The sequence below is a fragment of the Brachyhypopomus gauderio genome, chromosome 14, assembly GCF_052324685.1.
Source record: "Brachyhypopomus gauderio isolate BG-103 chromosome 14, BGAUD_0.2, whole genome shotgun sequence".
In the NCBI taxonomy this organism is placed as follows: Eukaryota; Metazoa; Chordata; class Actinopteri; order Gymnotiformes; family Hypopomidae; genus Brachyhypopomus; species Brachyhypopomus gauderio.
The window spans coordinates 596,592-619,188 of record NC_135224.1 but is presented as its reverse complement, the minus strand read 5'-3'; the positions used below and the strand labels follow the sequence as shown (position 1 = coordinate 619,188).

The window sequence follows — 22,597 nt, the reverse complement described above, 5'->3', positions numbered from 1 at the left end:
AACAAACCAATTCTGGAAAAATTGGAACAACCTGAGAAAGAAAGATCATGAAGAATTGGCCATTCAGAATGCAGACATCTGGAAAAATCACTTCCAAACACTTTTTAAGAAGATAAAATTGGATCCAAATTCTAAACAACATGACAAACAGAAAGCATGAAGAACTAGAATTGGCTATTAAAGATACCCAAAACCCCCTAGACTTCCCAATTACTGATCAGGAGCTTAAAGATAAAATTAAAATACTGAAATCAAGTAAGACACCTGGACCTAATTGCATCCTAAATGAGATGCTGAAACACACGAGTTCAAAATTTCAGTTGGCCATTCTAAAATCATTTAATCTGGTTCTGAGTGTAGGTTACTTCCCTGAGATTTGGAACCATGGTCTAATAACACCAATCTTTAAGAACGGAGACAAATTCGATCCTAATAATTACCGAGGCATCTGTGTGAACAGTAATCTGGGGAAGCTGCTGTGTAGCATCATAAATAATAGACTTTTAAACTTCCTTATGAAGCACAGTGTCTTGAGTAGAAGTCAAATTGGCACCAGGGCTTATTTTACAAACTTCTTGAAAGTGGTATAGGGGGTAAAACATATGATCTAATTAAATCAATGTACACAGGAAATAGGTGCGGAATAAAAATTGGCAATAAACAAACAAACTCCTCTCAGGAGCGCAGAGTGAGACAGGGCTGCTGTTTAAGCCCAACGCTATTTAATATCTATATTAATGAATTGGCAAAAATATTAGAACAATCCACAGCTCCTGGTTTCACTTTGCACGACTCAGAGATCAAATTCCTGCTCTATGCAGACGACCTGGTTCTGCTGTCCCCACTGAGCAGGTCTACAGCAGAACCTGGACCTGCTGGAGCAGTACTGACAGAACTGGACCTGGAGCAGTACTGACAGAACTGGACCTGGAGCAGTACTGACAGAACTGGACCTGCTGGAGCAGTACTGACAGAACTGAACCTGCTGGAGCAGTACTGACAGAACTGGACCTGGAGCAGTACTGACAGAACTGAACCTGGAGCAGTACTGACAGAACTGAACCTGCTGGAGCAGTACTGACAGAACTGAACCTGGAGCAGTACTGACAGAACTGGACCTGCTGGAGCAGTACTGACAGAACTGGACCATCTAGAGCAGAACTGACAGAACTGGACCTGCTGAAGAAGTACTGACAGAACTGGACCTGCTGGAGCAGTAATGACATAACTGAACCTGCTGGAGCAGTACTGACATAACTGAACCTGGAGCAGTACTGACAGAACTGGACCTGCTGGAGCAGAACTGACAGAACTGGACCTGCTGGAGCAGAACTGACAGAACTGGGCCCTGGCAGTAAACCTCAAAAAGACAAGTATAGTAATATTCCAGAAAGGACCCAGATCTCAGTGATCAAAACACACATTTAGATTTAGATTAGGCTCAGAGGAAATTAGCCACTCCTCAACCTATAATTATTTAGGCATCAAAATCAGTTCTTTGGGAAGTTTTAATCAGGCAGTGAATGAACTAAGAGGTAAAGCTCGCAGGGCTTTTTACGCCATAAAACCACAAATCTCAGCAAAAATTACAATCAAAATTTGGTTTAAAATTTTTGAATATGTAATTGAACCAATTGCCTTTTATGGCTGCGACAGGCCATAAAGAACCAACAGAGACTCTGCATGCAGAATTCTATAAAAATATCCTAAAGGTCCACAGGAACACCACCAACAACGCATGCAGAGCAGAATTAGGCCAATACCCATCACTGATAAAAATACAAAAAAGGGCAATCAAATTCTGGACGCACCTGAAGCACAGCGACCCCCACTCATACCATTACTACTAACACACACACACACACACACACACACACACACACACACACACACACACACACACACACACACACACACACACACACACACACACACACACACACAAACCCCCACTCATACCATTATAAAGCCCTGCAGTACTACTAACACACACACACACACACACACACACACACACACACTAACCCCCACTCATACCATTACTACTAACACACACACACACACACACACACACACACACACAAACACACTAACCCCCACTCATACCATTACTACTAACACACACACACACACACACACACACACACACACACACACACACACACACACACACACACACACACACACACACACACACACACAGACACACTAACCCCCACTCATACCATTATAAAGCCCTGCAGTACCAGGAGTTGAGCAAAGAGAACAAAGATCCCCTCACTCAGCTGGTCCTGAACTACACACCAACACTCGCTAACACACACTCACACACTAACACTCACCAGATATAGAGACTGGCAGGCACAGAAGATCCTGGGTGCCCCAGGAAAACAGAACTTGCCAACAGTGCAAGATGAGTAAAATTGAAACAGAGCTACATTTCCAGACAGAATGATATTCGAAACAAATTTTACATAAAATTCATCAATAAACACCCCACATTCAACAGCCTATCTGATCTAGAGAAACTCCCCTACCTACTAGGAGAGCACAGAGACTGCTGCACACTCACAGTACAATACGTCATGGCCACATACACACACATGTACACACACACACACTCGCAGCACAATACGTCATGGTCTGCCACCATGAGAGGGACAGTGAGTGATCACACACGCACACACACACACACGCACACACACACACACACACGCACACACGCACACACACACACACACACACACACACACACACACACACACACACACACACACACACACACACACACGTCTTTGATGTATGTAAATATACATGTGGTTCCCCTTCTTACCCCCTTATGTGTGTATTATTTGATTTCAACTTCTGATTTTATTATTTAATTAGGGAAATGTATTTATGTGTGTGTATATATTTATTTTACCTGTTGTTTACTCCTTAACAATTTTGCAGTGTTTAGAGTTGTGAGCCCAACTTTTATCTAGTGTTACTAGTATTGTAAGTGTTCAGTGTTACTAGTATTGTAAGTGTTCAGTGTTACTAGTATTGTAAGTGTTCAGGCTTTGGCAATACAAATAAAGCAATATTTGTCATGCCAATAAAGCACCTTGAATTGAATTGAATTGAGAGAGAGAGAGAGGATACTGACTGTATGTGTGTGTGTGTGTGTGAGAGAGAGAGAGAAAGTATAGTGACTGTGTGTGTGTGTGTGTGTGTGAAAGAGAGAGAGATGATACTGACTGTGTGTGTGTGTGTGTGTGTGAGAGAGAGAGACAGAGAGAGACAGGGAGAGTGACAGAGGATTACTGACTGTGTGAGAGAGAGCGAGAGAAAGTATATCGACTGTGTGTGTGTGTGTGTGTGTGTGTGTGTGTGTGAGAGAGATATTGACTCTGTGTGTGAGAGAGAGTGAGAGAAATGATATTGACTGTGTGTGTGTGAGAGAGAGATAGATAGAGAGAAAGAGAGAGAATATTGACTATATGGGTGTGTGTGTGTGTGTGTTTGTGAGAGAGAGAAAATATATCGACTGTGTGTATGTGTACGTATGTATATATGTATATGTGTGCATATATGTGTGTGTGTGTGTGTGTATATATGTGTGTAGGTGTATGTGTGCGTGTAGGTGTATGTGTGTGTATATGTGTATGTGTTTGTGTGCATATGTGTGTGTGTGTATAAAGAGTCAGTAAGTCAGTAACTCACTGTAGTATCCCCAGTGTACAGTGTGTATCCTCCAGTAGAGCAGAGAGCTGCTTCACTCCTGAGTCTCCTGGTTCATTGTAGCCCAGATTCAGCTCTCTCAGGTGTGATGAGGGGTTTGACCTCAGAGCTGAACACAGAGCAGCACAGCCTTCCTCTCTAATACTGCAGCCCCACAGACTGTAGAGAGAAGGAGAAAAACTCCTCACACTTACACATCAACACACACGTGAACACAAACACACACATGGCCTCACATGCAGAAGCGCACTTGCACACACACACACACACACACACACACACACACACACACACACAGATCTCAGAGCGGGAAAACCATGGTTGGAACCTTCACACTACATGTATATTGACTGTGTGTGTGTGAGAGAGAGAGAGAAAGTATATTGACTGTGTGTGTGGGTGTGTGTGAAAGAGAGAGAGAGGATACTGATTGTGTGTGTGTGAAAGAGAGATAGAGAGAGAGAGTCCCCTCTGAGTCCCCTCTGATCCTGCCGTTGCTTAACGGCAGGATCAGAGGGGACTCTTTAGGAAGGTTCACGTATTGTTCAGTTCTTGGAGCTAGTGTAGTAGATTACGCCATCACTGACATGGATCCCTCCTCCTTCAACGCATTCACTGTCCGACAGCAAACTCCTCTATCAGACCACAGCCAAATAAATGTGTACCTGAAATGGTCACATCAACCTAAACAAACAGCAGCAGAGTCCAGTAAGCTGTACACAGTCCACAGGACCTACAGATGGGCTCCTGATAGTGCAGAGAAATTTATCCTTGCACTTCAGTCAGTTCACGTATCTAACAAAATCTCTAACTTTATTAACAAGAACTATGAGAATAATAAGAAAAGTGTAAATCATGCTGTGAGTGAAATTAACAGCATTCTACACATAGCATCTTCTATGGCTGAACTACAAAAAACAAACAAAGATAAAAAACTGATAAAAGAAAAATGGTTTGATTATGAATGTCAATCGATTAGAAAAGAGTTAATAAAATTGTCAAATCTAAAACATAGACAACCAGAAGATCAGGACTTAAGACAAAAATACTGTAATACCCTTAAACAATATAAACACTCAATCAGAACCAAAAAACTAAACTATACAAATAAAACACTTAGAGACATAGAAGATTCTATCAAACACAATCAGTTTTGGGAGATGTGGAATAACTTGAGCAAAACAAAACCACAAAAAGTACCCACACAGAACTGTGAAATCTGGAAAGACCATTTTGAAAATCTGTATAATAAAGAAATTTCAAAGAAAGAACTAAATTCCAATTACAATCTGATCACACAAAAATTACAGTCACTTGAATGTGCAAAGACAATCAAAACCCTCTCGATTATCCAATAACACAGGAAGAATTGGCTCAAAAACTCAAATCATTAAAATCTAAAAAAGCCTGTGGCCCCGACAGCATCAGGAACGAAATGCTAAAAAACAGCACTCCTGAGCTGCAGAGGGCAGTGCTCAAATTATTCAACCTCGTCCTGAGTTCAGGATGTTTTCCTGACATCTGGAGTCAAGGACTCATTACCCCAATCCATAAGAGTAGAGATAAATCAGACCCTAACAATTTCAGAGGCGTCTGTGTGAGCAGTAATTTGGGGAAAGTGTTTAATAACATTTTAAATAACAGAATTCTGTCTTTCCTTACCAAACACAATGTCCTGAGCAAAAATCTGATTGGCTTTCTTCCAAATCACAGAACTACTGACCACATCTACACCCTGCACACCCTAATCAACCAACATGTACATCAGACCAAAAATGGAAAAATCTTTGCCTGTTTCGTGGATTTTAAGAAGGCATTCGATTGTATTTGGCACGAAGGACTCTATTACAAACTTCTAGAGAGCGGTGTAGGGGGTAAAGTCTATGACATCATCAAATCAATGTATTTGGGAAACAAATGTGGAGTAAGAATTGGAGACAAACACACAGAATTCTTCACTCAGTCCAACACTCTTTAATATCTACATTGACGAGTTAGCGGTGCAGCTGGAACAGTCTGCAGCTCCTGGTCTCGCTCTGCAGGACGAGAAGGTGAAGTTCCTGCTCTACGCAGATGACCTGGTGCTGCTGTCCCCAAGCGCACAGGGGCTACAACAGCACCTGGACCTGCTGGAGCAGTACTGCCAGAACTGGGCCCTGGCAGTAAACATGAAGAAGACCAGAGTTATGGTCTTCCAAAAGAAGTCCAGATGTCAAGAACACAGATACCAGTTCAGTCTGGGCAGCACCGCCCTGGAGCACACGATGCAGTACACTTACCTCGGCCTTGTTATTACTGCATCCGGGAGTTTCAGTACGGCAGTGAATGCACTAAAAGATAAAGCTCATCGAGCAATGTACGCCATCAGGAGAAAATTCTACAATATCCACATTCCCATTCCAATATGGTGTAAAATATTTGATAGTGTGATTCAGCCCATTGCGCTGTATGGGAGTGAGGTATGTGTGTGTGTGTGTGTGTGTGTGTGTGTGTGTGTGTGTGTGTGTGTGTGTGTGTGTGTGTGTGTGTGTGTGTGTGTGTGTGTGTGTGTGTGTGATTCAGCCCATTGCGCTGTATGGAAGTGAGGTATGGGGTCCACTCAGTCAGCAAAGCTACACTAGATGGGACAAGCATCCAGCTGAAGCCCTGTATGCAGAATTCTGCAGAATGATTCTAAAAGTCCAAAGAAAAACACCAACCAATGCATGCAGGGCAGAATTAGGCCGATACCCATTGTTCATCAATATCCAAAAACGAGCTCTAAATTTCTGGATGCACCTGAAAACGAGTCCCAGTGATACGCTACATTTTAATACGTTACAGACCCAAGAACTGAACCCAGAGAAGAGCCCCCTCAGTCAGTTGGTCCTGAGGCTTATTAACCCTCTAACAGATACTAACAGACAACAGCTTCGTTCCAGCACTGCTTTAACCTCAAAACTAAACATTAACCATATCATCAAACGCAGTCAGAGGAATTATCTGGAACATTGGGAAAAAGAAATTCGGACTCAAAACAAACTTGAATGCTATCGGGCCCTAAAAATAGAGTATGAATTGGAAGAGTATCTCCTGACTGTCAGAAATACAAAGCAGAGACAGATCCTGACCAAGTACAGACTCAGTGACCACAGCCTGGCTGTAGAGAGAGGCAGGTATAAACAGTCCTGGCTGCCCAGAGAGCAGAGGCTGTGTGGTCACTGTACGACAGGTGAGGTCCAGACAGAGATGCACTTTCTCCTACAATGCGATAAATTCACGAGAACACGAGAAATTTACACACACAAATTCATAAAGATAATCCCAAACTTCCAAACATTAACACAAACTGAACAATTAAAAATCATTCTAGGAGGGGGACACAGCGCCCCCTCACTGCTAAATATGTAAGTACATGTCACAGCCTGAGAGACAGTGGGAAACGACCCCCCCTTCAACTTCAGAATGTGAATGTAAATAATTAAAATGATAACTTTCCCTAAATGTTATCATATTTTATCTTATTTTATTATTGTTATTTGTTCTTTGTCAATGTTATTGTCATTGTTAACATTGCTGTAATGCTTTGGCAACACTGTACAGTTGTGATCAAATTTATTCAACCCCCACTGAAAAAAGTGTTTTGGCCAGTTTGACATTGATTTTGATCATTTCAGTCATCTTATTTACAATTATATCAAAGAGGCACTTATAAATTAGACAAACATAACATAATATTTATGATGGAATAACCACAAATGTCTTTACTGTGCTCACATCATTATCAGTTTTATTCAACCCCCTAATGACATTTATTTTTTAGTACTTAGTACAACATCCTTTTCCAGTTATGACAGCTTTCAAGCGTGAAGCATAGCTTGACACAAGTGTCTTGCAGCGACCTATGGGTATCTTAGCCCATTCTTCATGGGCAAAAGCCTCCAGTTCAGTCACATTCTTAGGCTTGCGCACTGCAACTGCCTTCTTTAGGTCCCACCAGAGGTTCTCAATTGGATTTAAGTCTGGTGATTGCGATGGCCACTCTAGAATGTTCCAGCCTTTCATGTTCAACCATGCTCTAGTGGACTTGGATGTGTGCTTCGGATCATTGTCCTGTTGGAAGGTCCAACGTCTCCCAAGCCGCAGGTTTGTGACTGACTCCATCACATTTTCCTCCAAGATCTCCTGGTACTGAAGGGAATTCATGGTACCCTGCACACGTTGAAGCTTTCCTGTACCATTAGAAGCAAAACAGCCCCAAAGCATAATTGACCCCCCGCCATGCTTCACAGTAGGCAAGGTGTTCTTTTGTTCATAAGCCTGGTTCTTCCTTCTCCAAACATAGCGCTGGTCCATTGTCCCAAACAGTTCTAATTTAGTTTCATCTGACCACAGTACACTGTCCCAAAACCTTTGTGGCTTGTCCACATGACTTTTGGCATACTGCAGTCGACTTTTCTTGTTCTTTGGAGTCAGCAAGGGGGTGCGTCTGGGCGTTCTGGCATGGAGGTCTTCGTTATGCAGTGCGCGCCTTATTGTCTGAGCTGAAACTTCAGTGCCCACATCTGACAGGTCTTTTTTCAGTTCCTTAGCAGTCACGCGGGGATTTTTCTCCACATTACGCTTCAGGTAGCGCACAGCAGTCGCGGTCAGGATCTTCTTTCTGCCACGACCAGGTAACGTTTCCACTGTGCCCTTTAACTTGAACTTGCGAATGATACTTCCGATAGTGTCTCTTGGAATATTTAACAACTTCGCAATCTTTTTATATCCATTGCCATTCTTGTGAAGAGCAATAACCTCTTCTCTTGTCTTCTGGGACCATTCTCTTGCCTTCACCATGCTTGGAAACACACCAGTAGATGTCTAGAAGGAGCTGAGTATCACAGTCCTTTTAAATCTGCCTAATTGGTGCTTATCATGCTTGATTGCTGCTCGTTGACATCCACAGATGTTTTCAATACCTGATGGAAAACACTGGAATGAACCTCTGTTCTTAGGAGTGGTAGTCGTAAAGGGGTTGAATAATTGTGTCAATGAAGAAATCACAAAAAGGCCATTTAATACTTTATGACAAAAAAAATTGATGCTATCTTAGTTGCATTTAGTTCTTTAACAAGTCCTTGTAAGATTTCATTATGAACACAATTACAAATGTGCACTGAATTCCATAAAACCCTTCGCCTTCAATAGTATTCACTAATGTTTGGTACTTTACAATTTTTGACGTATAAGACTCCTCCATATACAAATCAAATGCACATGATATTTCGTATATTATAACCCGCTTCTGACTCTGAGAAATGCAAATGATATCTGGTGTATTAGCAACTCCTTGAAAGATTTCAGATGTTACATTAAACCACTCAGGTCTAACTGTAGAGTGTTTATAAATGGAATCATTCTTTGCGTATGGAAGTTGAGCTGATATCAAGTCGACTAGTCTATCATGACGTGCAATGTACAGACCTTTAAAAGAGCTACAGCCATTCAGAATGTGGGCCACAGACTCCAACTGCTGGGTGGAGCCATGAAGCAAACAGAAAGGTGAATGGATAGATGGATACCAGAGTGAGAGGTTATATTTAGTTGGTAGAATCTGTAAGCGCGCTTTCACGCCAAATATCAAAACCTCCTCACTGATTTCAGCATTTCTGAATATTGAGTGTGATACTGAATGATCAGCAGATGCCAGCTGAGCCAGCTTCCCCTGAAGCTTCAGACTGGACCAGTATTGTTGTTGCTCTACACGTTGAACTTCCAGCAGTATTTTTCTTGATGTTTTACTCTGCAGCTGGTGGGATGTTTCGTTAACATTAACACAAGCCTCAACAATCACTGACGTATCTTTCACTATTATTTCTGAAACTTTTACAGATTCCTGTTCTAGTGTTGTCCATTTTAATTCTGTATTTGTTCTCCTACATAAGTCATTTAGATCTGGCCAGTCAGATGAAACACCAAATCCCTGAGCTTGCACATCTAGTTTCCCATTACCTTTTCTTCTAAATCCTAAGAAATTATCTTCACCAGGCAAGGCTAGTGGGATTTTACGTCGTCTAAAGTCTAGGAATAGCGAGGCTCTTGCCATTTCCCGCACCAATTTATCATCATTATTCAACATATTAATAAGATGAGCTTGTCGGGTTGCATTGTATAACCAAGAGCAGTTAGGAACACCCAAGCCTCCATGTTTTCGGCTTTGGAATATAAAGCACCTGGTTGACCGTGTGTTTAGATTAAGCCATTTTCTTACAACCTGCACAATCTTGTTGTCCATTTCTTGGAGAACATGTTGTGGTAAATGAACATTAGCAAATAGATGTTGAATTTTTGCCACTACAATTTCTCTTATTGCTTCTAGCTTCATCACAATTGGGAGTGGACACGTATCAATCATCTCTAGTCTAGAATTGAACTGGGTTCTCATTTGTTCCACCTGCTGACTCCACTCTCCTGCTATGTTAAATGTGACCCAGATAGCTGTAGGTCTCATGTCTACTATACACTCTAACTGGCTGATCAAGAATTGTAAACGTTGGCGGCTTGTCCATCTTAGATCTGTACCAACGATTTCCTCCACTTCTCCTCTCGTAGAAAACAGCACATTTAATCTGCTTTACCTCTAGACCAGACCATCTTAAGAATACATCAGTACATGAAAGCATGTTCTTGATGACAGATTCCTCTCTAGATGCTAGTACAATATCATCAGCATAGCCCTGCACAGGATTAGGGGAGAGCACATGAGATGGTGCATACATGCATAGCCACTTAATCCAGTGATTAATGGCAAGGATAAAATTCACAGCGCTCCAGGGACATCCAGTTTTAATTCCTATTCCCAAATGTATAGGTTTGGTAATAACTTTATCACAAATAACCTGTAGGAAGGACCCGGTATATACATCTTTCACTATTTCCACAAACACTTTAGGAAGATGTATTTCTTCTAGAATATTAAGCATAATGTCATGTGACAGTGTTCCAAATGCATCTCTAAAATCCAGAAAGACTGTATACAACTTTGAGGATTCATGTTTAAAGTCATCGATGGCAGTCTTTAAGCAAAAGACATGTTCATTCATTCCTTGGCGCTCAATATAGGCTTTTTGTTTACTTGACAATATTCCTGTATCAGTAAGCCAGGGAAGTATTCGACACAGCAGACATTTCATAAAGACTTTGTACACAGTTGGTAAAAGAGAAATATCCCTCCATGTGGAAGGATCTTCTGGTATATTGTCTTTTTTTGGAATCCTATGTACTAGTGCACCTTTCCATGATGTGGGCACTTTTCCATTGTACATACAGGTGTTAAAAATTTGTGTCAGAGCTAGGATGGTCTTTTGTCTTGTATCTTTCAAATTTTCGTATGTAACTCCATCAGCACCACTGGCTTTATTATTCGGTAAACTCATAATCACCTTTTCTATTTCATTAGGTGTAAAAGGTGAGGTTGATGGTAGATAGTCTGGCTCATTTACCTTTAATTCATCACTCCAGGGGGGCAGTTCTTTTACTGGAGATGATTTAGGACTACATTTTTCCACATAATAATTATATACTTGTTCTACATTGGAAGCACTAGTTGGTAGACTTGGATACATGCTGTTGTTTAAGATAATCTGAATCGCTTTTGTTCTGCGATGTTGCCACAGGTAACTGAGTTTATCTCGTCCTACCTTGCGAGGTGTTCTGTATCTCTGAGTCCCATGAGTTAAAGATGGTTGAATAACATCCCGCACATACCGTAGCTGTTTTTCGATCCATTCCGACAGACTCACTAGTGTCGCCTCGCCTGGTACACGTTGCACCACAGGTAGCGTTCTCAAAATACGGGTCACATACTTTAGAAGCGCTAATCCAAACGGCCGCCCGTCTCCATGTGATACTGTAAACACTCCGTTTTTAAAGAAAACTCCGTTCAGAATCGCCACCAGCCGCATCCATCTCTGAGGACTTTTACCGGTAAATATAAACTTTTGTTTCTCGTGTAGCCGCTTTGTATCGAGGCTTTTTCTAAAAAGTTTTTCATCTTGCTGGAAATCATTCCATTCATTCTCCTGCAGAGGTCTTTGGTACCTGGAGAAATCACCGGCTTCAATGTAGTAGCCAGTCAGACAGGTGTGCTGCTGTGTTTGTGTGCTGCTGCACACTCACAGCACAATACGTCATGGCCACATACACACACACACACACACACATGTACACACACACACACACACTCGCAGCACAATACGTCATGGCCACCGTGAGAGGGACAGTGAGTGATCACACACGCGCGCACACACACACACACACACACACACGCACACAAACACACACACACACACACACACACACACACACACACACACACAATCCGTGTCTTTGATGTATGTAAATATACATGTGGTTCCCCTTCTTACCCCCTTATGTGTGTATTATTTGATTTCAACTTCTGATTTTGTTATTTAATTAGGGAAATGTATTTATGTGTGTGTATATATTTATTTTTACCTGTTGTTTACTCCTTAACAATTTTGCAGTGTTTAGAGTTGTGAGCCCAACTTTTATCTAGTGTTACTAGTATTGTAAGTGTTCAGTGTTACTAGTATCGTAAGTGTTCAGTGTTACTAGCATTGTAAGTGTTCAGGCTTTGGCAATACAAATGAAGCAATATTTGTCATGCCAATAAAGCACCTTGAATTGAATTGAATTGAGAGAGATAGGATACTGACTGTGTGTGTGTGTGTGTGTGTGTGTGTGTGTGTGTGTGTGTGTGTGAGAGAGAGAGAGAGAGAGAGAGAGAGAGAGAGAGAGAGAAAGTATATTGACTGTGTGTGTGTGTGTGAGAGAGAGAGAGATGATACTGACTGTGTGTGTGTGTGTGTGAGAGAGAGAGAGAGAGAGAGAGAGGGGGGGGGAGAGTGACAGAGGATTACTGACTGTGTGAGAGAGAGCGAGAGAGAGAGAGAGAGAGAGAGAGAGAGAGTATATCGACTGTGTGTGTATGTGTGTGTGTGAGAGAGAGATATTGACTCTGTGTGTGAGAGAAAGTGAGAGAAATGATATTGACTGTGTGTGAGAGAGAGAGAGAGAGATAGAAAGAGAGAGAATATTGACTATATGGGTGTGTGTGTTTCTGAGAGAGAGAGAGAAAATATATCGACTGTGTGTATGTGTGAATGTGTACGTATGTATATATGTATATGTGTGCATATATGTGTGTGTGTGTGGGTGTGTGTGTATATGTGTGTGGGTGTATGTGTGTGTGTAGGTGTATGTATATGTGTATGTGTATGTGTGTGTGTGTGTATAAAGAGTCAGTAAGTCAGTAACTCACTCTAGTTTCTCCAGTGTACAGTGTGTATCCTCCAGTAGAGCAGAGAGCTGCTTCACTCCTGAGTCTCCTGGTTTATTGTAGTTCAGATTCAGCTCTCTCAGGTGTGATGAGGGGTTTGACCTCAGAGCTGAACACAGAGCAGCACAGCCTTCCTCTCTAATACTGCAGCCCCACAGACTGTAGAGAGAAGGAGAAAAACTCCTCACACTTACACATCAACACACACGTGAACACAAGCACACACATGGCCTCACATGCAGAAGCGCGCTTGCACACACACACACACACACACACACACACAGATCTCAGAGCGGGAAAACCATGGTTGGAACGTTCACACTACATGTATATTGACTGTGTGTGTGTGTGTGTGTGTGTGTGTGAGAGAGAGAGAGAGAGAGAGAGAGAGAGAGGTGGAGAGAGAGAGAAAGAATATTGACTGTGTGTGTGTGAAAGAGAGAAAGTATATTGACTGTGTGTGTGGGTGTGTGTGAAAGAGAGAGAGAGGATACTGATTGTGTGTGTGTGTGTGTGAGAGAGAGAGAGAGAGAGAGAGGATACTGCTCTCTCTCACACACACACACACAGTCAGTATTCTCTTTTTCTCTCTCTTTCACACACACACAATCAGTATCCTCTCTCTCTCTTTCACACACACCCACACACACAGTCAATATACTTTCTCTCTCTCTTTCACACACACTACACAGATGGGTGAAATTAAACAATTACTGCAATATATCTGTACAAAACTCACCTAACATACAAATTAGTGGTGGGCCGTTAACGGCGTTAACGGCGGTCGTTAATTTGATACTCTTATCGGGCGATATAAAAATTATCGCCGTTAATCTATTCTTAAAGTTGGGTTGGGAACTGGGTCAAAATGGGTAAGCAAACTATGATGACTTTCAACTTGATAGTTCAGCTCGGCTGTATTCCTAACCAAATTGCACAGTAGGGGCGAGAACGAGTTTTCAAACCTGTGAATTACAAATCGTACGTGTTTTTACATGGATGCAGCCACGAAGTCGCCAGGTTTGCTTCATGGAAAATGCATTTTTAGGAACGTAAAGTGTTACCAGAGCGGAGCTCGGAGCGTTCGTTTTCTGCATGGTCCTAGCGCTAGATGCGTCGCTATTTAAATATTTCTTTTTAACCTTTAAAATTACAGAGGACCAAAACTGACTTTTGAAAATTACGTCCGTGAGGTTAAATGTACTAAATGTTGGCTTACATTTCAAATATCATGTTTAGCTGAATAAACATGTTATTTAATGTACAGTATATAGGCTTACAAATTAATGTTTAACTGAATAAACCGTTGAACACGAGTAGCCTACATTTTATTGAGCATGTTTTTTTTCTTCAAGTATCAAAGTAGAACAGCTTCCTCAAGCAGTCATTGATGCATTTTGGAAACAGGAGATGAGCCCCTGGTCTAATGCACCCTCTGTATTAAGAAACCCTATCTCAAAAACTGACTTTTAGTCATTACTTGGGTAGCACGCATATGAGCCATTTTAATATAGATTAATCTAGATTAATTTCAAGATTTCAGTAAGATTAATCTAGATTAAAAAAATTAATCTATGCCCACCTCTAATACAAATACTACATATCTGGGAAAATAATTCAAAGATTATTGTGGATCTTTATTATGGCTAATAATAATAATTACTATTATTACACAGTTATTATTACACTAAAAACAAAACTAACAAAAAACACAACAAAGATTTGGAATTTTATAACATAGTTATAACATAGTTACTTTATATTATCTATTACATATGAAACACAAACATTACATTGTTGTTATATACTTGAAGTTGCTTTAGTTTCTTGGTTTATCTCATTTTAAACAAAATGGACAGTACTATGAACATGGTGTCACTCTCAGTCAGCATGTGGAACATCCAAGGTCTAAATTCATCAGCCTTTGGATTAAAAAGTCTAAACAAAGATTTTAAACACGATATCAAGAACACTGACCACCTTATATTACAAGAGACATGGTGTAGGACTAATATGACCACTCACTGTCCCAGTGGCTATAGAGAAATTATCATACCCTCTCAAAAGCTGAACTCAGTGCGTCAGGGCAGGGACTCAGGAGGAATAATATGGTACAGACACAGGCACAGTCATATGGTACAGAGAAATACTACACAACTGCATACAAACAATGAAAATTGGAAAATAATGTATCTGGTTTAAAATAAAAAAAACACTCATGACTTCTAAGAAAGACATATTCCTCTGTGCCATATTTATTCCTCCCGTAGAATCCCCTTACTACTCAGAAGAAATGTTCCCTGAACTAGAGAGAGAGGTGAGCCATTTCCAGGCCCAGGGAAATGTGCTCATCTGTGGGGACTTAAATGCAAGAACTGGAACACAGCCTGATTTTATAAACTCAAAGGATGACAAATACATTAAAAACAAAATTCTGTACAATAACAACCTTCCTTATGCCCACAGAAGCAATAATGATCAAGTGGTCAACAAAAACCTCTTGCAGCTCGGTCAAAGTCTGAGTCTGTACACGGTCAATGGAAGGTTACGAGGGGACTCCTTAGGAACACGTTTTGCTCACCTCTTGGGAACAGTACAGTAGACTACAGGATAACAGATTTAGACCTTTTATCTCTCAGTGCATTCATTGTTAAGCCACTAACTCCTCTGTCTGACCACAGCCAAATTACTGTTTTCTTTAAAAGGACAGATACTAACAACACTCCACTCACACAGCCCAGTAAGCTGTATAACATCAGAAGATCATACAGATGGGCCCAAAACAGCTCAGAAGAATTCCAGAAAGCAATCAGAGCCCCACAAATTCAAACACTTCTAAACATCTTTCTAGACACCACATACACTCACAGTAAAGAGGGAGTGAAGCTGGCAGTAAAAAAATCTAAATTGGATTTTTGATAAAACAGCAGAAAAGTGTGACGGGCAGGGTGAGCGAAAATAAATGGAAGCGATCACGCCAAGTCTCAGGGAAATAGGATGGTTTAATATGTAAAGTGCGCAAACCAAAACCCGTGAACTGATCCGAATTAAGGATATAATAACCAGCAGTCAACTGGTACAAAGACAAGACATATATAGACGAACAAACGACCCTCAGGTGAGACGGATCGCGGGCTCCGCCCACCTGAGGGACGAACACAACGCCACACCCACAGGACAAGCTGCTGCTGTAGACGGGGGCGACCAGTAGGGGGCCGCCGTACCGTGACAGATCCCCCCTCCAAGCCGCACTCCCCTCCACCGGCTGTGCGGCCTACAGCAGCAGCACACAAAACAAAGGGGCAGGCAGGCAGGGACAAGGGACACACCCCCTGTAGTCCCAGAGCTGAAACACAAAACACACACAGGTTAGCTCACCTACCTGGGCGGGACCCTGGACCGACTGGGCCGTCAACAAGACAAAACCACGCCCCGGTCGGTCACAGGGCCCTCACGCCCTAACCGGCCTTAAGCCGCATAGCCCCACAGGTGCGAGGACGGCGGGCCACGGCTCCGTGTCCGTCCGGGGTGTATGTGTGCAGGTTACCTCCCTGGGGCGTGGCTAAGTCACCTCCTGGACCTACCTCCTCCCGGAGCTGGCCCCTGCCTTCTGCTAGGGGCCACCCCAGCCTCCTGGGGAGTCAGCCCCAGCCGGAGCCTGACTTTACGAGGTGGACTCCTCCACCAAACCCAGGAGCGCCAGAGACCGAGGCCCAGAGCACCCTTCTCGCGGGCTGGGGAACAGCCCCCAAGGGCCTCCTGGTCACCCCGAGCAGGAGGGAGGATCTCCATCCTCAGCAGGAGCTCTTCGGACCAGAGCCCTATCGTCCCCAAACATCCGGGGGCCCCAGCCCTCTAGGGAGGGGCTCTTTCCGACCGGGCTCCGGTCACCCTACAACATAAGGGGGCTCCTGCCAGCTGGAGACCCCCACAAGGTCCAGGACTGCCACGATCCACCGCCAGGGAGAAGCACCTGCACATAAAACACAAAAAGCACACACACACCCCCACACACACCAACACAAAACATAGACGCGCACTTACCCTGACCATCTCGGCACCCCGCATCCGGGGGGAGGGGTCTCCATCTCAGAAGGAGGGGACACCAAACAACTCACCTGATGCATCAGGAGAGGGGCCCCTACCGGCTCCGGAGAACACCCTTGAATCCCTGGTCAGGGCCTCCCTTAGGAGCGACGCCCTCCGTGCCACTCCCCGTAGCACGGGACCATCACTGGTCCACCCCCACACACACACACACTCAAGGGGGAGGAGCATGTGTGGAATTACATTAAACATATCACGGGCACGCGAGAACAACACACACGCAAAGACTAGACAAAAACGGTGTACAGACGACGAACGGACGAGACCCACACATGCGCGCTCGATTTAAACACAACAGCGACGTGCCGCTCGTGTTCGCAGTCGCTCCCCACATGAAACACAAGACACAACGGGGAGTGAGGCGACAGTGAGGAGCGGCTTCCGCGCTTTACACAAAACATTAAACATTCAACACCACGAGCACGCACACTGATCCAGACGCCCGTTCACACTTTACACTCGCACAACATGAAGAGTATCCCGGGGAAGACGCCCCGGTCTTCGCCGTGCCACTCACAACACTAACGCACGGCGAAACTCTTCAGACAGACAAACAATGTACAGGAAGAGCTTTCCCAGGGCAGACTGCCCTGGTCCTCGCCGTGCTACATACATACACAAAACACATAAGCACGGCGAAGCTCTTCACACAAAACACCACGCAGACAAACACTTACCACGAGACATGACCACGAACGAAGGAAAAAGCAAAGGAGACTGGCGGCTTCCGAAGGTGGCTGGTTATTCTGTGACGAGCAGGGTGAGCGAAAATAAATGGAAGCGATCACGCCAAGTCTCAGGGAAATAGGATGGTTTAATATGTAAAGTGCGCAAACCAAAACCCGTGAACTGATCCGAATTAAGGATATAATAACCAGCAGTCAACTGGTACAAAGACAAGACATATATAGACGAACAAACGACCCTCAGGTGAGACGGATCGCGGGCTCCGCCCACCTGAGGGACGAACACAACGCCACACCCACAGGACAAGCTGCTGCTGTAGACGGGGGCGACCAGTAAGGGGCCGCCGTACCGTGACAAAAAGGCCAAATTAAAAATGAAAACCCAATTAAAACCAAAACTCAAAAAAGAAGATGAATGGTTTGACCAAGAGTGCAAACACATGCGAAAATAATTAAGGAAATTATCCAATCAGAAACACAGAGAGCCAAATAACGCACACATACGCCTTCTTTACTGTGAAACTCTTAAGCAATATAAACGTACACTCAGAACAAAAAAGCTCAATACACCTACAAGCAACTGACACTAATTGAGGAGTCAATCAGAACAAACCAATTCTGGAAAAATTGGAACAACCTGAGAAAGAAAGATCATGAAGAATTGGCCATTCAGAATGCAGACATCTGGACAAGTCACTTTCAAACACTTTTTAAGAAGATAAAATTGGATCCAAATTCTAAACAACATGACATAAACAGAAAGCATGAAGAACTAGAATTGGCTATTAAAGATACCCAAAACCCCCTAGACTTCCCAATTACTGAGCAGGAGCTTAAAGATAAAATTAAAATACCGAAATCAAGTAAGACACCTGGACCTGATGGCATCCTAAATGAGATGCTGAAACACACAACATTTCAGTTGGTCGTTCTAAAATCATTTAATCTGGTTCTGAGTGTAGGTTACTTCCCTGAGATTTGGAACCATGGTCTAATAACACCAATCTTTAAGAACGGAGACAAATTCGATCCTAATAATTACAGAGGCGTCTGTGTGAACAGTAATCTGGGGAAGCTGCTGTGTAGCATCATAAATAATAGACTTTTAAACTTCCTTATGAAGCACAGTGTCTTGAGTAGAAGTCAAATTGGATTCTTACCAAATTACTGCACCACTGATCACATTTACACCCTACACACTCTAATTGATAAATACGTTGCCCAAAATAAAAACAAAATTTTTGCATGCTTTATAGACTTTAAAAAGGCGTTTGATTCTATTTGGCACCAGGGATTATTTTACAAACTTCTTGAAAGTGGTATAGGGGGTAAAACATATGATCTAATTACATCAATGTACACAGGAAATAATAATTGGCAATAAACAAACAAACTCCTTCTCTCAGGAGCGCGGAGTGAGACAGGGCTGCTGTTTAAGCCCAACACTATTTAATATCTATATTAATGAATTGGCAAAAATATTACAACAACCCACAGCTCCTGGTCTCACTCTGCACGACTCAGAGATCAAATTCCTGCTCTATGCAGACGACCTGGTTCTGCTGTCCCCACTGAGCAGGTCTACAGCAGAACCTGGACCTGCTGGAGCAGTACTGACATAACTGAACCTGGAGCAGTACTGACAGAACTAGACCTGCTGGAGCAGAACTGACAGAACTGGACCTGCTGGAGCAGTAATGACATAACTGAACCTGCTGGAGCAGTACTGACAGAACTGGACCTGGAGCAGAACTGACAGACCTGGACCTGCTGGAGCAGAACTGACAGAACTGGACCTGCTGGAGCAGCACTGACAGAACTGTAAAGCAGTAAACCTCAAAAAGACAAGTATAGTAATATTCCAGAAAGGACCCAGATCTCAGGGATCAAAACACACATGTAGATTTAGATTAGGCTCAGAGGTAATTAGCCACTCCTCAACCTATAATTATTTAGGCATCAAAATCAGTTCTTCAGGAAGTTTTAATCAGGCAGTGAATGAACTGAGAGGTAAAGCTCGCAGGGCTTTTTACGCCATAAAACCACAAATCTCAGCAGAAATTCCAATCAAAATTTGGTTAAAAATTTTTGAATCTGTAATTGAACCAATTGCCCTTTATGGCTGCGAGGTGTGGGGTCTGCTTACAAATCAACAATTTGACAAATGGGACAAACATCCAACAGAGACTCTGCATGCAGAATTCTATAAAAATATCCTAAAGGTCCACAGGAACACCACCGACAACGCATGCAGAGCAGAATTAGGCCAATACCCATCACTGATAAAAATACAAAAAAGGGCAAATTCTGGACGCACCTGAAGCACAGCGACCCACACTCATACCATTACTACTAACACACACACACACACACACACACACACACACACACACACACACACAAACCCCCACTCATACCATTATAAAGCCCTGCAGTACCAGGAGTTGAGCAAAGAGAACAAAGATCCCCTCACTCTGCTGGTCCTGAACTACACACTAACACTCGCTAACACACACTCACACACTAACACTTACCAGATTCAGGACCAGGAAATCAAGACCAATCTGATCAGAACCAACCAAATTACAGCTAATCTGAGAGAAACATACACAGAAAACTGTGACAAAATCACAAAGTAGAATGCAATGTTATCTGGCCCTAAAGCATACCTGTCAAGTTTTGTATTTAAAAATACGGGACATTTCCCGTATATGACGTCATCACCTAATTTGCATAATCAGTTATTTGCATATAGCTGCAATCGAGGCTGTAGGAGAAACGAAAACATCTTTGGAGTGGCAAAAAGTGAAGAAAAAACACCCCAAATATGTTTTAAACTACAAATGAATAAAAAAAATAATTTTCTAGTGGTATTTCTAGCTACAAATGGGGACATCTCCTGGGCATATTTCTGTGCCTTTAGCCCGCGTTTGTGCTTGGCAGATTGTTCGTGCTGACGGACATCGTTCCTTCCCCCATGAGAGACACTAAAATCACAGCTACATATCTTACAGAATGAGTAGCTATGCCCCTTCATGCTCCTCTTTAGGAAAATAAATTCCCTGTCCCATTCGTCAAGGTACTTACACGTACGCTTAGCTTTTTTGGCAGGACTGCCTTCTCTCGTTAAATCCATCTCTGATTTGTTGTTCCAGGTTTGCTCCCACTGTCGACACTAAACCCGCGAGTTTTAATATATATTTTTTTAAAGCATTCATGTGCCGCGCCAAACAGAATTCTGTCACTAGCCTCGCGAGAACTGCTACCTGCAGTAGTCTGGGTGGCAGTTCTCGCGAGGCTAGTGACAGAATTCTGTTTGGAGCGGCACATGAATGCTTTAAAAAAATAAAAATTGAAAACTGAAAATACGGGACAAATACGGGAAAATAAAAATACGGGACGACGCCGGGACAGAGCGATAAAATACGGGACTGTCCCGGCCAAAACGGGACACTTGACAGGTATGCCCTAAAGAGACAGTACACTGTGGCAGAGTACCTGAGCACAGTGACTGATCTGAAACTGAGAACCACCCTGACGAGGTACAGACTCAGCCAGCACAACCTGGCTATAGAGACTGGCAGGCACAGAAGATCCTGGGTGCCCCAGGAAAACAGAACTTGCCAACAGTGTAAGATAGGTAAAATTGAAACAGAGCTGCATTTCCTGACAGAATGCCAAAAATACACTGATATTCGAAACAAATTTTACATAAAATTCATCAATAAACACCCCACATTCAACAGCCTATCTAATCTAGAGAAACTCCCCTACCTACTAGGAGAGCACAGAGACTGCTGCACACTCACAGTACAATACGTCATGGCCACATACACACACATGTACACACACACACACTCGCAGCACAATACGTCATGGTCTGCCACCGTGAGAGGGACAGTGAGTGATCACACACGCGCGCACGCGCACACACACACACACGCACACACACACACACACACACACACACACACACACACACACACACACACACACACACAGACACAAAATCCATGTCTTTGATGTATGTAAATATACATGTGGTTCCCCTTCTTACCCCCTTATGTGTGTATTATTTGATTTCAACTTCTGATTTTGTTATTTAATTAGAGAAATGTATTTGTATATATGTGTGTATATATTTATTTTACCTGTTGTTTACTCCTTAACAATTTTGCAGTGTTGTTTAGAGTTTAGAGTGTTTAGTATTGTAAGTGTTCAGGCTTTGGCAATACAAATGAAGCAATATTTGTCATGCCAATAAAGCACCTTGAATTGAAAATTGAATTGAATTGAATTGAGAGAGAGGTGGAGAAAAAGAGAAAGAATATTGACTGTGTGTGTGTGAAAGAGAGAGAGAAAGTATATTGACTGTGTGTTTGGGTGTGTGTGAAAGAGAGAGAGAGGATACTGATTGTGTGTGTGTGAAAGAGAGAGAGAGAGAAAGAGAGAATACTGACTGTGTGTGTGAGAGAGAGAGAGAGAGAGAGAGAGAGGATACTGACTGTGTGTGTGTGTGTGTGAGAGAGAGAGAGAGTGAGAGAGAGAGGGAGAGTGAGAGAGGATACTGACTGTGTGTGTGTGTGTGTGTGTGAGAGAGCGAGAGAGAGGATATAGACTGTGTGTGTGTAAGAGAGACAGATAGAGAAAGAATATTGACTGTGTGTGTGAGAGAGAGAGAGTGAGAGAAATGATATTGACTGTGTGTGTGTGAGAGAGAGAGATAGAGAGAAAGAGAGAGAATATTGACTATATG

The 22,597-nt window shown here is 42.7% G+C and overlaps 1 protein-coding gene across 1 annotated transcript in view; it reads right to left on the bottom strand.

Moving 5' to 3' along the window:
• Nucleotides 1–22,597, bottom strand: part of LOC143474471 (ribonuclease inhibitor-like) — an 82,587-nt gene that overhangs the window by 11,992 nt on the left and 47,998 nt on the right. Inside the window, exons 7-8 of the mRNA XM_076971937.1 lie at nucleotides 13,031–13,207; nucleotides 3,706–3,882 (exon numbers count right to left, since the gene is read on the bottom strand). Coding sequence (XP_076828052.1) covers nucleotides 3,706–3,882; nucleotides 13,031–13,207 — 354 coding nt within the window. The remainder of the gene's footprint in view (nucleotides 1–3,705; nucleotides 3,883–13,030; nucleotides 13,208–22,597) is intronic.